Here is a 15,746-nt window from a genome sequence, read left to right as displayed (position 1 = left end):
CGGGGCCGCAAAGGCGGCGACGGCCCCGGGCGGGGGGACGGTGCTGGCGTCGGGGCCGCCGCGGGCTCCCCGCCCCCTTCTCGCGGGGGGGCCAGGCTGGGCCGCCGCCGGTGGCGGGGCTGAACGCGGAGCTCGGCCTCGTCGCTCCAGGGSGGCCTGGCCCGCAGCCGCGGGGTCGCTGCGCCTGGAGCACCTGCGGGGGGGGAGCAGGGAGGGACTCTGGCTCCTGTCACTGCTGCTGCCTTGTTCTAAGTTCTGCCTTCCAGTAACTCCAGTGTCAACGGCGACGGGCGCCTGTCAGGCCTGCGCGGCACCCAGTGCTCCGCGCCGGGCGGCACACGCACGCCAGCGCCGGCTCTCCTTAGCCTGTGTTCAGACCGAGGAACAAATCGGTTAGGAATTGGGCATCTCGCAATTCTTAAATAAGGACCTCTAGATGATTATATTTTTTTTTTCTGATTTTTTTTTCACCAATGGAATCCGTTTAAAAAAAAAAATAAAATGGTTTTAATAAAGAAAGAGGAACTGGGGATGGAAAGGGCTTCTTTGTTCTGTCTTCTCCAGAACGTTACAAGTCTAAGAGCTCAGGACAAGAGCAGCAGAAATACATGCAACATGGTGACTGGTGAGTCCAGATTGTCCACATGCTGCAAGTTGTGTGTGTGTTTTCAGTAACCTCAGTCTAAGTTTTATGAACTAACCATATGTGCTCATGATCTCCAAAGAGTTTCTTGAACTTATTTCCTGGAAAATGTAGTTACTCTGGGCAGGGAGAAATTATGTCCCGATATTGAAGAAAGTTTACTGCTTGGACACTCTTACTTCATTTTTAAAATACAGTGTTAAAAACACATGCTGCCAAGTAAGGATGGGTGTTTGCTGTTTTTAACAGATGCCTACTAGTTCAATGGAATGCATAAATTGATATAATAACTAACAGTAAAAGTGGCAACTGCAGTGGTAAGCTGTGTATGTTGAAGTACAAAAACCTTTTGAATGCACTGTTGAGTCTTAAAGGAGACTTCAGTCAGAAACATAGTTGTTATTGTTTGTTTTCTTTTTTTTCCCCCTCAGATCTTCTGAGTATTAATAAAATCTCTCTGAATACAATGTTACTTTCCTGAATTTCCAGCTAGATCTGGTACCTCTGCTTCTGTATAGGGTTCTGTGAAGGGCAGTTTTAAGCAGTTTGGTGCTTTTACTTGAAACCCCCAAGTAGCCTTCAAACTGACAAGAATGTGAATGGTCTGTTCAGCCTGATTTTTTCCCCCTCCCTCTCCTTAATTGCATGGGTGATTCTGAAAGAAACTTGGTGCTGCCTACTCTTTTACCTGTAGTATCTTTAGCTCCTTTCTCATTGCCAATACTGGAGAGCAGATTCTCCATGTTCTTAAACTATAAAGGGAGTTCCTGTTGCTGTTTTGGAGCAGGGGCTATGCTTTATATACCACGTGGTTGCACTGAGGTTCTGATCCGTGATTGGGACTTCAAATGCTGTAGTGGTCCAGGTAAGCATTTCACCGTTCTAGGCATTAGTAACTCTCGGTGTAATAATCTTATCTGAATAACAGCGAAGACTCTCYATGCTAGACGAGGGAAAGAGAGCTTCTTTCCAACAGCTTGTGACAGGGGAAGACTCACAAGAGCGGGCTAGTAGGCTTTTGATTTTGATGCTTGCTAAAGAGAACTGGTTAAGATGGAGCAACTGAGCAGGGCCAAGGATTTGTATCTAAAGAATTCATGCTATATATCTTCACCTTCCTGGTGGTTGGAAGAGGTAGGTGAAGATTTGGTGGCGGAATCCTCCTGATCTTTGGGGCTGTTGCTTATGCATCGGGGTTTCTGGTGGCTTCTGGCCTCTACTGTGGAGGAGCAGTGTGTACCTATGAGCAGCTCTCAGCTGAAGGGTTGGACTCCCAAAAGTGACATATGAGTCTTACCAGGATGTAGTCTGATGACATTGCATAGCTGTTAGGGCTAATGGAAAACTGCTGCTGAAAACAGTGGCCCGGCTGGTCTCCCTGCGCTCTCCCTTGACACGATTAACAGAAAGCAAATAGCTTCCTATGACTTGATTCCCTGAGCCATTGCACCATAATAAGCACTAATGCAGGAGCAAGGAGTTAGGCAGGACCTTCGCTGAGAGGTGAGTCCATCCTGTTCAGCAGCAGCTAGCTGTCAGACAAGCTTCACTGTGGCATCAAATAGCACCTGTAGTATTCTCTTCTGGGCTCCCAGCTTGGCATCCTTGAGACTTATTCTTCAGAAGAGTTTTCCCCCTGAAAGCTGTGTCCACTAATGCGTCTCTAAGTGGGCGTGCAAAATGATTACGCGCTTCTGAAAGCCCAGCTGTGGTGCTGAAGTCAAGTATTTGCAAGCTGTAAGCAGAAAAATTGGGCAAGCTAATCACTCAGTCTGTGTTTTCCAGCTTCAAAGAACTAATGGAGCTTCTTGCAGTTAGGTGCAAGATTCATTTGACTGTGTCTGGTAAAGGCCCTGAGTCACTGAAGGTACATTACCAAGGTATTTTGCTTTGGTTCCACCGTGGACATACAGTCAGCAGTCACCTGGGAAGGGGTTAATAATGTGTTCTATAGAGAGATACAGAGTATTGGCTGAGCAGTTAGTGTTGCTACTTCTTCAGCAGGGAAAGGTGAGTGCTGAGCTTACAGAGATACTTGGCTTGTTCTTGGGTGGCTTGTGGAGAAGCTTCATTGAGTCAGCAACTAAGCGAATAGTCTTATTAGCTCTGTCACACTGAGCTGGCTTGAAAATTTGTCAAAATCATTGAGACACAGGAGGGTGGTGTGTGGGTTTTTTTTTTTTTCCCTCCTGTCTAGCTCTGGCTCTGTGGGAGCCCCTGCGTGCTGCTTTTTACAGAATTGTTGCATTTAATAATAATAGCAGTGAACGCCATTAGCATGTGCTTTTTATCACTAAACAGTGATGCGTGTTTTAAGAATATTTTCTTTAGTAGTCTAATACAGCAGCATTTGTTGCTTGAAGACCCCATAAATTGTATATTCAGCAAGAACTACCTCATGTGTGTTCCCCTTATGTTTGATACTCCTGTTTTCTGAGAGCCTGGTCTGGTGCATTAGCAGTGAACCTCCGTGTAAATAAATTTCTGTGGTGTTTATGCTACTGTCATATAGCAGCAAAGAGTGGTTAAAATCTGCTCCATCTCCTGATTTTGGTGGGAATTGGAACTGGACTTGTAGAGCACCATTATACTGAGGTGTAGCACTGCTGAAAGTCTAGAACTAACTTCCATTTGCAGGCAGGCTGTTGAAGTCTAGTGTTTAATCAAATACTTCCATCTTGGTTCCACTTGATCAAATCACTGTGGAAAAACTACGTAAGTGGTTTTGCTTTTCATACCTATTTTATTTAGAATTACAGTCTTAATGTACATACAGTGGTGTTTGTTGCTTTTTCTACCCCTCCACAGCTTGATCTGGTAGTACTGAATTCCCTCTTCTGGTCCTAATCTTGTACTGTTTCACATCTTTTCATGACCATCTCAGCAGCTGGCAGTATTATAGCTCAAATCTATTTACCCTGTATCAGGACTAATTAGTGCCTTAACAGTATACTCACTGCAGAAATAATTTCTGGGCTTAAACAAGATAAGTCAATAACAGAGAGAGGAGAATGCAGTCAGAGAGCAAACGCTAGAGCTTTCTAATGTTCTCAAGTGGATTTTTTTTTTTCCTTGCTCTCACTTTCTCCCTGATCTTCTGTTTTCTTTTTCTCTGTCTCTCTCGTTTTCATGCATGGCATGTTTCATGCTAACCTCTTCCTATAACAACGGGATATCAAGAATTGATGCTGCTGTTGCCTCTGTCATTTCGAGACTTCTCCTTTTCCATGTGTCTAGTTCCCAGTTTGAGGAATCTCTTAATTCCAGTGCTTATTTCCTTTTGCTTGTTAGATTCAAATCAATAGGGCTGTCCTAGTCCTAATAGCAGCGTGGCTGAACGCTGCATCTGATGCTCTTCCGTTGTGCTTCCCATGAGCTGCTTAGAATAGAACTGCACGGCCTGCTCCGGAACATGCTGCTTCGTACTCCCACCTCTGTGGCTGCAGAGCTGGGCCACAGATATTGATTTCTAGACTGCTGTCACTAATACTGCATGCTGCGAACGAATGAAACAGTGTGACTTGATTTAGTCTGTTACAGGACTGGCCTGATCTGTGTTAAATCCAATGCTAGAAGAAGATTTCTCATGGCAGTGTACTCTTTAAATAGGTGTCATAGTTACATGTGGTTATCCTTCAGACTTCCCTGAGCTGCTCAGGGTTAATTGGAGAAATGTGTATTAGCACAAGATGCTGTGTAAAACTAAAGCATCTGTCTCAGGGCATCTGGCTGTGCATGTTTGCTAGTTTTCATATGGTACTCAGTGTGAGAAATGAGTTACTGGAGTTGGGAATATCCTTGCACAACAGGAGTGCTGTAGTTAATAGTTTACCTTTCTCTTTTATTAAGGAACCCTAAGGACCTTGCAATATGAATAATTCTCTGGAGAACACCATTTCCTTTGAAGAATACATCCGTGTGAAGGCGCGAACAATCCCCCAGCACAGGATGAAGGAGTTCCTGGACTCCCTTGCTTCCAAGGGGCCTGAAGCTCTGCAGGAGTTTCAGCAGACAGCCACTACCACCATGGTGTATCAGCAAGGTGGCAACTGCATTTACACGGACAGCACAGAGGTGGCTGGGTCTTTGCTTGAACTTGCTTGTCCTGTGACAACCAGTGTCCAGCAGCAAACTCAGCAAGAGCAGCAGATACAGGTTCAGCAACCACAGCAAGTGCAGGTAAGCATCTTAAATCGTCTTTGAATGTACGTATGATGTGCTAACCCACAGAGTAGTGTTCAGAGCCAGCTACTGTCTAACTTGAAACCACAGGCAAGTACTGAAGAGACAGGGCCAATAATGTTATATATAAAACAGCTTTATTTCTCTTTCATTTAAGGAGTTTGATGGCAAATTTCTCTCTTGATTCTGCCTCCATTGAGCCCCGCTGTAGGAGGAGCAGCATACATAGCAATGTAGTGGTGTAACCTATTTGAGAAATGGTTGACAGTTCTGGCATGTACACAACTCCCTGAAGCCTTGCACTCTGTGTGAAGCAGCTATAAATACCCCTCCCCCTCGTCTGGTCTTAGTTTCTCTGTCTAGTTGTTTAGAGTGGTCRTGGAATCTAACTCCTTCACGTTTTTTGAGTGAAATCAATACTCTTTAGAATGATTTTACTTGAACATTGGGAATGTTGTTGCTCTTGAACTGGCCTTTAAGTTGGGGGGGAAAATGCAGGGGAAGTCAACTTACATTATCAACGAGGGAAGGTATCTTTCTTGAAAGACTTTCTAAAGGATACATATGTGTCAAGGAAGCTTATTTGTTTGCACAGTGGAATGAGTCATCTCTAGTTTTTAATAGATATTACAGTAACTTTTTCTTAAGCATTAAATAAGCAAATCTAGCACCAGAAAAAAACATAAAACTTACGATAACTGCCTTGGTCCTCCAATCGTATTTCCTATATGAGTCTACAGAGCATTTGCTAAGGTTCTCATATGTCTCAAAACGGCTGGACTCTGACTACAGGTGTAATTCTCATACACTTCAGATAAGAATCTTTCTCTCTTCCATAGCTTGAATCTAAATTTGTGAAGCTTTCTCTTTTGCAACAAATAAGGAGATATACATTACTGCAGATGAGATTATTGTTCTGTGGCGAGTTCACACTGACTTGTTAGCAGCGCACGTGCATGCTGACATCCTACAGTAAAGACAAAGTTACTTTCTGTTTTCACTGAGTAATTCACCTGCAATTACTCTCTCTAAAGAGTAAATGAATGCTGCCTGTTCATGCTCTAACTTACTGCCCTACAGTAACTTGTGTCATAAAGCTTTGGGAGAATAAAAGCCTTAAGACTTATGGATGGACAGATGAAGAGGATTTCTTCATGACTCTTCAAACTGATCAAGGGTGCTTCTGGTTCTGCCAGCTAGCAGATTTTCAGTCAAAATTTTCATTTTCATTAGAAGTAAGAGTTTGTTTATGTTTTTTTGCTGGGGGGAGTGCCTCAGTCTTGAAAATGTTGAAGGCACCAAACCAGTTGAAAAATTATGAGGAAGCACTTTTTTCCTGCTGCTGCCTCCTTTCAGAACTATTCAAAGTTCAGACTTGACCCTTCCAAACCTTCTAGTAAGGCAGATGGGGACAGAGGTCATATATCATACACTCTAGAAAAAAAAATAAGCACCTGACCTTCTTGAAAATAACCATAGAGTTGCTGTCAGAGCCCTGTTCCTATTTTTTAAACTAAATGGCCTGCGCTCTAGGGGCTGTGAAAAATACCTAACAAAAATCAGACCTTGCACAACTTTCCTAAGGAATGTTGTCTGTGCTCTTCCCCCTTGTTTTTGAAGCGACGCTACTTTAAAATACCTTCTTTCATGCCTGTCAGTACAAACCATAATTAGTATTTCGTATTGCCTACCCTGCAGCTTGCTTTGGTCTGTTACCAACCCCCAGAACACTCGGGTAGCATAACCTGGTACTAGATATGGCTGCAGCTTTTGTGCATCATCAGAGCAATTGGGCTCGCATGTATTTCAGCAACTGTCTCAGAGTTATCTTGAAGTGAATGAATTAGCCTTGCTGGTTTGCAAGGACCGAGGTGGGAAAGTGTCTTTACCCCTCCACAAGAACTTTAATGTTCTTCTGTCTTTCAAGATTTCTCATCAAGATGTGATTAACTTTAAACTCAGGGTTTAGCATTCACCTGTTTCAAGACTATTGCTGTGGCAACAGTAACACAGCATGGTGCCTGAACAAAGTTGGATTTTGTTACAACTTTGGGATGGACAGTGTTTCACCAGAGCAGCACATCTGATCCTGCTTGTTCACACTGCTGCAGAACGGTAGCTGAAGAGTTTGGATGTGGACCATGAGGAAGTTGGCTGCAAACTAATATGGGCTGAAAACAGTGTCCTTCACCCTGTTCTAGTTTTTTTGTGTGTTAGCTTGGCTATTGAGCTGCTTTAGCTGTTACTCCTTGTTTGCTAAACCACTGCTTGTGTTATCTCATGAGAAACTTGGTTCATCCTCTGAAGCCTCTTAGATTTTGATCAAAAAACTTGTGTCATCCCAGTACTTGACTCAATTATTGACTTAGTTTTTGTTAACCCAATTGCAAATCAGTGGAAAACCCTTTGAATGACTGTACTGGTCTAGCTGTGCGACGATGGTGCTGAAGGTGACTAATAATATGACCAGTCAGATACAACCTCGCAGTTGCAAGTGCTGATGACAGCCTTATGATCATAGACAGGCAGTGCTCAGGTTTCATCCTAGATCTTGCTGTGGACAAATGATGACAGTACATGACTGCTTGCTGTTTTTATTTATTCTGGAAAAATAAATTTTCTGTTTGAAGGAGATGTGCCTTAGAATACTTCTCGAATTCCTTCTTGAATACCTTAGGGTTTTCTCGTTGATAAGGTTCAACAGACTGTCAGACACTGTTAACCCAAAAACTGAGTGGATGGAACTGTCCAGTTAGGTTTTGTACAAGTGCAAGTGTCTTGGAGCTCCTTCCATGGCCAGTATCACAGCAGTGCCATTATCAATCTTAAGAAATAGCTTTGTATCCCAAGTTGATGTACTTTGTGCTGTACTAGTTGGGAAGAGCTGTGTTTTGCTCCAGTCAAGTCAGAGCTTTTCCAGTTTTGCCTTTGGCAAGGTTATTGCTAGTTGGTCTTGTGCATTGAGGTCCTATAGAATTGATGATACTGGAGCAAAAAGGTATTAACATTAACTTGCTTATGGAATATGGTGTTTCTGCAGAGGTCTCATCTTTGGTTCTCATCTTCACCAGTAAAAAGATTTAGCAGAAAGAACACCAGAGAAGAGTAAGGTGTTTTTGCTTAGGACATACACAGCGCACGTAGGGAAGATCCTCATTTCCAGCCCTTTAATAAGACTTTGGCTAAATGATGGCTACATGGCAAGAACTCCTTGGGCTGGGATTGAGGGGAGATGCTACAGCTGAGCAAGATTGCAGACCTGTGTAGGGAATGGTTAAATACCTCCATAAACTGTTAAGTTCTTATGTCTTATTAACTGCTCAGTTCCTTATGTTCACTGTTTGGCTTTTACTTGTTCTCAGTCTTTCCCCAGTCTCTGTTCTATGACTTCAGACCATTATAGGAAGCTGGCTGGTATTAATGAGGTAAGGCAGGGAAAGATGCACTTAAGTAGCCCAGAAGAAAATTTTTTTTTCTCTGCCTCTGCCAAGAATGTATCTTTCCTTCACTTTGGATGTGGCTTTCCCCTTCCCCCTGCCTCCCATCTTAGTTCTGAAGTTTAGCCTCTCTTGTTCTAACAAAAGGTAAGGCACCTTTTAGTTTATCTTTGAAAGCATCCAAATAATAGTGTAGCAAATGCTAATTAATACTAACTGCTAGGTCTGAGTGTGTCTCTTCAAAGTATGGTTGTAGTCAAGAGTAGTGTTTTTAGAGATGGCCCTTCTTATGCATGGGAATAGATTTCTTTGTGAGAGGGGGAGCTGTTTTGTTTTCCCTAGTTCACGTGTTTTAAGTATCTTAGGTCTAAATCCTACCCCCGTATGTATCTTGACAACATAGGCTTGATGTTAGAACTGTTCAAACACATAAAAGGCATATTTTTGGCCAGTGGAGTTATCTTACAGAAGTTGATGAATGAGCAGAGGAAAAACATAGAGTGAGAGCCTGTCTGGCAGTTGTTCTGAACAGTCGACCTGTACACTCCCCATAAACCTTGTTTACTTTGGTAGATAGCAAAGCACTTCCTGTAAAGCAGTTGTATAACAAGTTCAACGTTTCCTGCTACTTAAGAGTGATTGGTGTTTTTACCTACTCTGTATTGCAGATCTATTTTATACTTGTGCGTATGTGCTAGGTAAATTTGGCAAGTTGTAAAAAGGAATCCTTTATTACAGTGTTAATGTTTTTAATTCTGGAATCATTTTGGCTTAGGACAGTTCCTGAGGAAAGTGTATTTTAAGCCTCATTTCTTTAAGTTGGGCTGAAAAAGGTGAGATTGTTGTTCTCTTACTGTCATTAACTTTTTGACTGAGTGGTTGATTTCAGTCAGCTTGCGCAAGTGTGGAAGTTTGAGGTGCAGCTATGTTACTTTGGGGGTTTATTCRAAGTGTACTTCCTGCAGCAGGTCTGCTGCCTGCTCCTGCTTACCACTCCTGGTTTGGAGCTTATCGGTGAGGAGTCCTTTCAGATGAAACTAAGCCATAAGAGGTAGTCTTGCTGCAGCTAGGTCTAGCCTGGCTTGGAAAACAAGCATCTAAGTCTGAAGTAAAATCTCCTGGAATGCCTAGTACAAGGAAGCTAGGTCCTTTAGTCTTGCTCTGAAGATCTGCTCTTTTTGTATCATACTACTTCCTAGTGTAAATATAGATTCAGGAAACAAAGACACGTTCAGGAAAATAAGCATCTAAGAGAGCATGTTGGTGCTCTAGAGTAGGCTAGATGCTGGAAAATCCATGCAGGCAAGAGTTGCTATGAATACCTTAACCAGCAGAGAAGTTTCAATTGGAGTGAGGTTTTAGGAAATGCTAGGTAATCCAGTCAGTCCACAAATGAGATTTCCTTTGCTTGTGAATTCTTTCAATTTAATTATTTCAGAACTGCAGTTCTGCAGTGTGGATTCTCTGCCTAACAAGGAATCGAACAGGGCAGACATGTTGTGAATATCCTTCTTGCAAGTTTTAGTTGGAGTTAGTCTATCAACCATGAGGGGGAAAAAATGTTTTGGAAACCAGGCTTTATTTGTTTCCTTGCTCATGGAGTTACTTATTTTCTCTGTGCGTGTGCTCAATCCTAGACAGATTGTGGTTTTGAGCTTAATGTAACAAAAGATTCTCTTTCAAGCCTATAAAACAGCCGTTTTCACTTGCTAGAGTGTTATTTTCTGCCTTGACTTCTACTGCTTTTGATTCTCTAGTCAGCTAGTAGTTGGTCAAACTTCTAGATACTTCGTGGTAAAATGCATTTCTCTACGTGATAGTAGCCTGCTGGGAAGTAAATCTTTTTGTGGTGTTCCATCCAAACTTCTGGCAGTTAGCAGTCTTTCAGTACTGGTAACTTGGCATGTTCCTCTTTTGCAACAGTATAACCCAGGAATTCCCAGCATAACATGCAGTTACTTTCAGTCTTCACCTTGTGCAGAAGGTTGAAGGCCTCGCTGTTGGTCTTGGCCGGTAAACTTAAGGCATTCCTCTTTGTGTAGAGTTGTCTTTAAAAGTCAACCACAGATGTTGTTCAGAGTAATTCTTCAGCCTTCTATCTCAGATCTCAAGTTAGACAACGAGACCAACTCAAGACACTTCAGTCTCAGACTGAGTGTGTAAATCTGAAAAATACTTGTAGCGCTCCTGGATACAAACTACTTGCGAAATAAGGAGGGAGCTAATGCAAAATAAGGTAGTTTGAAGGGAAGTGTAATACCCAAGGGATGTCTGATGAGTAGTAGGTATAGCTTCAGTGTTCCTTTAAATAGGAACAATCTGTAGTTGAAAACATTGTGCCGGTAGTTTGTAGTATGGAGAACTTGTAGTGATTCTGGAGTCTGACTTTATCATCTCACTTGGGTCTGGGCTTATTCGTTGGATATTAAAAATAATGCTGTGTGAACTCGAAAGCAGTAGCAAGACATCCTAGTTCTAGTGGTTAGGATTTATGTCTGGGGGAGTATCATATGGCCTTAGGTCATGATTCCTCACGTCCTGAAAGTAGTGGAAGTTGCCCATGGGTTTTAGAGATAGTAGGCTTAGGATCCCAAAGCTGAAAAAAGAAAATGCAATCTCAATTTGTCTGTTCTTAGTTCTGGAGATGCCTCTTGCTTAAACCCACTTCATTACCTTTCTAGTTGCACTTGCATGATAAAATTGAGTGCAGGAGCAAACTTTCTTACTGCTGGCAACAAAAATGGTCTTCACTAGTCTGAGGTGGTGAGAGGTAGCTTTGTATATACTAAAGCAGTAGCAGGACTATAATCTAAAACTTTGTATGCATAGAAGGTGAAGGTACTTTTAAGGTGTTCTTAGTCAACCTGTGCAGATTCCCCAAACACACTGCAGATAAGATATATGCTTGGGCTTTTTTGCCAGTCTGTAGGGCAGTATGATATGAGCATCAAAATAGAATTAAAAAAGTGTGTCCCGTAGGTGACTTCATCCTTTTCAATTAACTGCCTGATCAAATCGCTCATTGATGCAGCTTTTTAAACTGTCATACTGGCACAAGGTCATATGTTTCTTGTTACCTTGCTGGAAATTACGTAAAATCCACATAATCTGGATTACAGTATACTGCATATAGCTCTCTGCAGAAACCTTTAAATTTTGCTGCTCTTCCTGGGAATAGAATTAGTTCTTAACAGGAGGTGACTTAAAAATTGGTCTGCAAGTGATGCATTTTGCTAGCCCACTTTTTCCTTGGCAACTCTTAACTGGCTGCAAACGAATCCTTAATGTTTTTAAGATGTTTTAGAGGTGACTTTGGGAGGTGGGGATGAGTTTTCTTGTATCTACGAAGCGTAGACCTAAGTGGCAGTTCTTGTTGGTATTGTCAGGCTGGCTAGTGTGGAGTCTCTGTGCAAATGTTAGGTTAGCTTATGGAGCTTAAATAAGTGAGATAGAAAAGGGTGAGAGAATGTGAGTAAGGAAAATAAGGTTTTATGACTAAATCAGTGTTGACTTCAACCATCATACAGCTTTCATAGGTGCCACTATAAAACTCTACATCTCTCATAGCTGGATTTGAAAGGAGAGGTTGGGTAATTAATTACCCACTTAAGATGCAGCATTAAGGAAACCTGTTAAAGCAGACGATCACCAGAGCCTGGGACATTGCTTCTAGAACAAGGCAAATGCAACAAAGTGGCTCTGTGAGTCTGGAGGGACAAAGCGGTGAAGCATCCAGAAGATGAGAGCAAAGCTCATGTAGTGCCCTGGGAAGTTGTGTTGAGTGTGAGGGCTGGAGCGTAAAGCTGTGCAGAACCAAACTTTGTGTTTGGGGCTACCTCTGACTCCTAACTCCAAGTCTGCTCCTGGACCGCTTCTAGATAGCATGATGATTGTTGGGCAAGTGGACGTTGATGCAAGTTCTTTTTTCACAAAAAGGGTCACTATGCAAATGCACAGATTATTACTCATTTCAAGCAAATAGGTTCAAAAGGAGACTGTGTAAGCTAATGGAGGCTAGATTCATCAGGCTCTTAAATGCATTGATTCTAGCTCGCTGTCCGAGCTGGAAGTAATATGCCAGGACAGAGAGATCTGTACTTACCTTGTTCCCCATAAGTGCGGGAAGGGTGGTCAATTCCAAAAGTATAGTCCCAAGGCATCCTAGGAAACCTTAAAGTGCTCTCTTGACTGTAGAAGAAAGAGTATGTAATTTTTTTTTATTTTATTTTTTTTCCCCCTAAACTATAATGAACTGTTTGGATCCAAGTCTAAAAATATTTCGCCCATGTTATTCAGCATTGTGTAAATGCAGAAGTGAGAAAATAGAGCTGAATAACTTGGACAATAAATGGAATTAAGTGGAATAAGTAAATAATGAAATGCTAACTGAACCTTAGTTATCCCTGCCAAAGAAATATTTCTGAAGTTTAAAGAACAAATGCTGCAATGTTGCCCTTTAGAGCATGACACAGATTCAGGTTACACTTGCAACTTTTTCTCTGTTGACACCTCTTGTATAGTGCTACTATACAAGTGCTACTATGCTACTTAACACTTGACTTCAAAATAATGCTTCTCTGCTTTGTGTGGAAAGAGCCAAGCATTAGTTTCAACTTATCATTCCTTAGTGCCTGTCACTGTCAAGCGATCCTGGAGCCATTTTGGGGACTGGGGTTGAAAGCAGTAAAATTGGTCTTTAGGGCATAATAAGAATGAAGCAAGCTCCTGCGTTTTGTAGCAAGATAGATTTAACATCAGAGATGACCTCAAAGACTTGCTATAGCAAGGCCTGTGCTGAAATAACATTGTAGCAAAGCATATAGTTCTGGAGACTGTCTTTCGGCTCCCAAAGATGTAGTCTGTTGGCATGAGCCCATAGAACTTTCTGAGGATGGAGGAGAAACGTAGCTCAGGCACTGTTCTATTTCTGCTGAGAAGAACAGAAAAATGTGCAGCACTAGCAAATGCAATATCTACTCTGTCTGTGTTGTCAGCCATTAGTGACTCAGTTTCATTTTCTCTTTGGTAGAGGATTAGTATATGGAATCATAAAACTGAGCCTAAGAGGCCAGGAGCATAGAGCTCCAGTGATGGACCATGTTGGTGTGTGGCTGCACTGTTGAATTGTTGACACTTGCTGATCTCTAACTGCTGATTTGGTATCGTTGCAGGTTCAGGTCCAGGTCCAGCAGTCACCGCAGCAGGTCTCCGCCCAACAGCTCTCTCCCCAACTCACTGTCCATCAAGCTTCAGAGCAACCAATACAGGTCCAAGTGCAGATCCAGGGCCAGGCGCAGCAGCAGGCATCCCAGACAATACAGAGTCAGTCTCTTCAGAGCCCCAGCCCGTCTCAGCTGCAGGCAGCTCAAATCCAAGTGCAGCATGTGCAGACTGCCCAACAGATCCAGGCTGCTGAGATACAGGAGGAACACATACAGCACCAGCAGATCCAGGCCCAGCTTGTGGCAGGACAAGCCATTACTGGTGGCCAGCAGATACAGATCCAGACAGTTGGGGCACTGTCGCCTCCACCTTCTCAACAAGGCTCCCCACGAGAGGGAGAGCGGCGGATCAGCACTGCTAGTGTCCTTCAGCCAGTGAAGAAACGCAAAGTGGATATGCCTATTACTGTATCGTATGCTATTTCAGGGCAGCCAGTTGCCACAGTGCTGGCCATTCCTCAGGGCCAGCAGCAAAGTTATGTCTCTTTAAGGCCAGACTTGTTAACAGTGGACAGTGCCCACCTGTACAGTGCCACTGGGACCATTACTAGCCCCACTGGAGAGACTTGGACCATCCCCGTTTATTCTGCTCAACCACGCGGTGACCTTCAGCAGCAAAACATAACTCACATCGCCATCCCTCAGGAGGCCTACAATGCCGTCCACGTCAGTGGCTCACCAACAACGCTGGCTACCGTGAAGCTGGAAGACGACAAGGATAAGATGGTGGGAAGTACTTCGGTAGTGAAGAACTCGCATGAGGAAGTGGTGCAGACTCTTGCTAATTCGCTCTTTCCAGCACAGTTTATGAATGGCAACATCCACATTCCAGTGGCAGTGCAGGCTGTGGCAGGGACATACCAGAATACAGCACAGACAGTGCACATATGGGACCCGCAGCAGCAACAGCAGCAGCCCACGCCCCAGGAGCAGGGGCAGCAGCAGCAGCAGTTACAAGTCACTTGCTCGGTAAGTCAAACTGCTTCTTGGTCTCAGTCCTTGATTAATGATTTGCAAATGCTATGGAGAGAGAGGATATCTGCGGTCAGCTGGTATCTAGGGAGCAGAGATGTGTCTCATCCCAGTAGTCTGGGCATGACATATGGCATTTGACTCCTGACAGATGTAGAACTGGGCCGTGTTAATTTTGGAACATAATTATAAGATGCAAAAATTGAAGGAAGAAAGTTCCATGTTGATCTTTGTAGTGTAAATTAATAGATATATGCTCATTGCTAGCTTCTTTGCGGCAGGTACTCTGAGTTCTGCAGTGTTCTGAGCCACTCTAGGGATTGCAGTGGAAAGGTAGGGACAATTGCAGCAAAAAGAAGTCTTTTGTGCAAATACTAGTCATCTAGTCATTGGTTACTTTGTATTGAGCAGCACTTGGAGACCTTAGCAGATCTGTACTTAGGGAAAGTGTTGAAATCTGACTGTCAGAGCTAACTTTATAGATTAGATGTATCTATCTGCAATGCTGTGTCCTGTTTCCAGTAAATGCTTGGTGGGCAAGAAAACAAATGAGCGGTGGCAAGTAAGCATCTCTTCATAGAGTGCTTGGCAAACACAGCAGCCAAATTTGTTGCTGGTTTTTAGACTTTATTGTTATCTGTAAGCCATAGATTATTTTAAGCTGGCTTTTAGAACTTGAATAATTAGGGTTATTAATGCCCTGTCTTATGTGCAAGGACAAGTAGTATTTATTTTTTGTTATTACCAAAAAGTCAAAAGTGATCGATCTGTCAGAACCTTTTTTCTTGAATGGAGTGGGGGTGAAAATATCAAAGTCTGCGAGCATAAATGTTAAGATTAAACATTATTATAAGTTCCTACCCATTTATAAGCAACACTGTTGGCTTTGTAATACTTTGTAATGGTGTATATGCCCACTACTTTATCAGTAAGCACTGAGACAAGGAGGATTGCTTTTGTTAGTCATATTTGATTCTTTCTGAACTGAGTCATCTTCTTGATGGGCTAAAGCATCTCTCTTCAGTGGAAAAGGTTCCTTACATCTCTAGAGCAATTTTCAGTTGCTGGATGCCTCTTTCATAAAGCTGTATTTTAAGCTACGTCTTTTGGGCCTTGTCATGTGTAGGTGTGGGTTTTTTTGTGTGTGGTTGTTGGGTTTTTTTTGCACAGTTTAAAGAGCCTTTTGTATCACATCTTTTCCCTCTATTGCTACTTCAGAGATTACTTTATCACTGTCAGCTGCTTGACTAAGCTAAGTTGACAGAACTTTTTGCCTTTCTGCTAAGCAGG

General features: G+C 42.8%; 1 protein-coding gene across 1 annotated transcript in view; it reads left to right on the top strand.

Annotated features, from left to right (window-relative positions):
- The first annotated feature begins 160 nt into the window (after positions 1–160).
- The window catches only part of QRICH1 (glutamine rich 1), a 28,623-nt gene continuing 13,037 nt past the window's right edge, over positions 161–15,746 (top strand). Inside the window, exons 1-4 of the mRNA XM_026088067.1 lie at positions 161–392; positions 565–625; positions 4,493–4,822; positions 13,434–14,453. Coding sequence (XP_025943852.1) covers positions 4,514–4,822; positions 13,434–14,453 — 1,329 coding nt within the window. The 5' untranslated portion in view covers positions 161–392; positions 565–625; positions 4,493–4,513. The remainder of the gene's footprint in view (positions 393–564; positions 626–4,492; positions 4,823–13,433; positions 14,454–15,746) is intronic.

Source organism: Apteryx rowi, unplaced genomic scaffold (assembly GCF_003343035.1).
Source record: "Apteryx rowi isolate R43461 unplaced genomic scaffold, aptRow1 scaffold_75, whole genome shotgun sequence".
Taxonomy (NCBI): domain Eukaryota; kingdom Metazoa; phylum Chordata; class Aves; order Apterygiformes; family Apterygidae; genus Apteryx; species Apteryx rowi.
The sequence above is the reverse complement of the archived record's forward strand: the minus strand, read 5'-3'. Positions and strand labels throughout refer to the sequence as shown.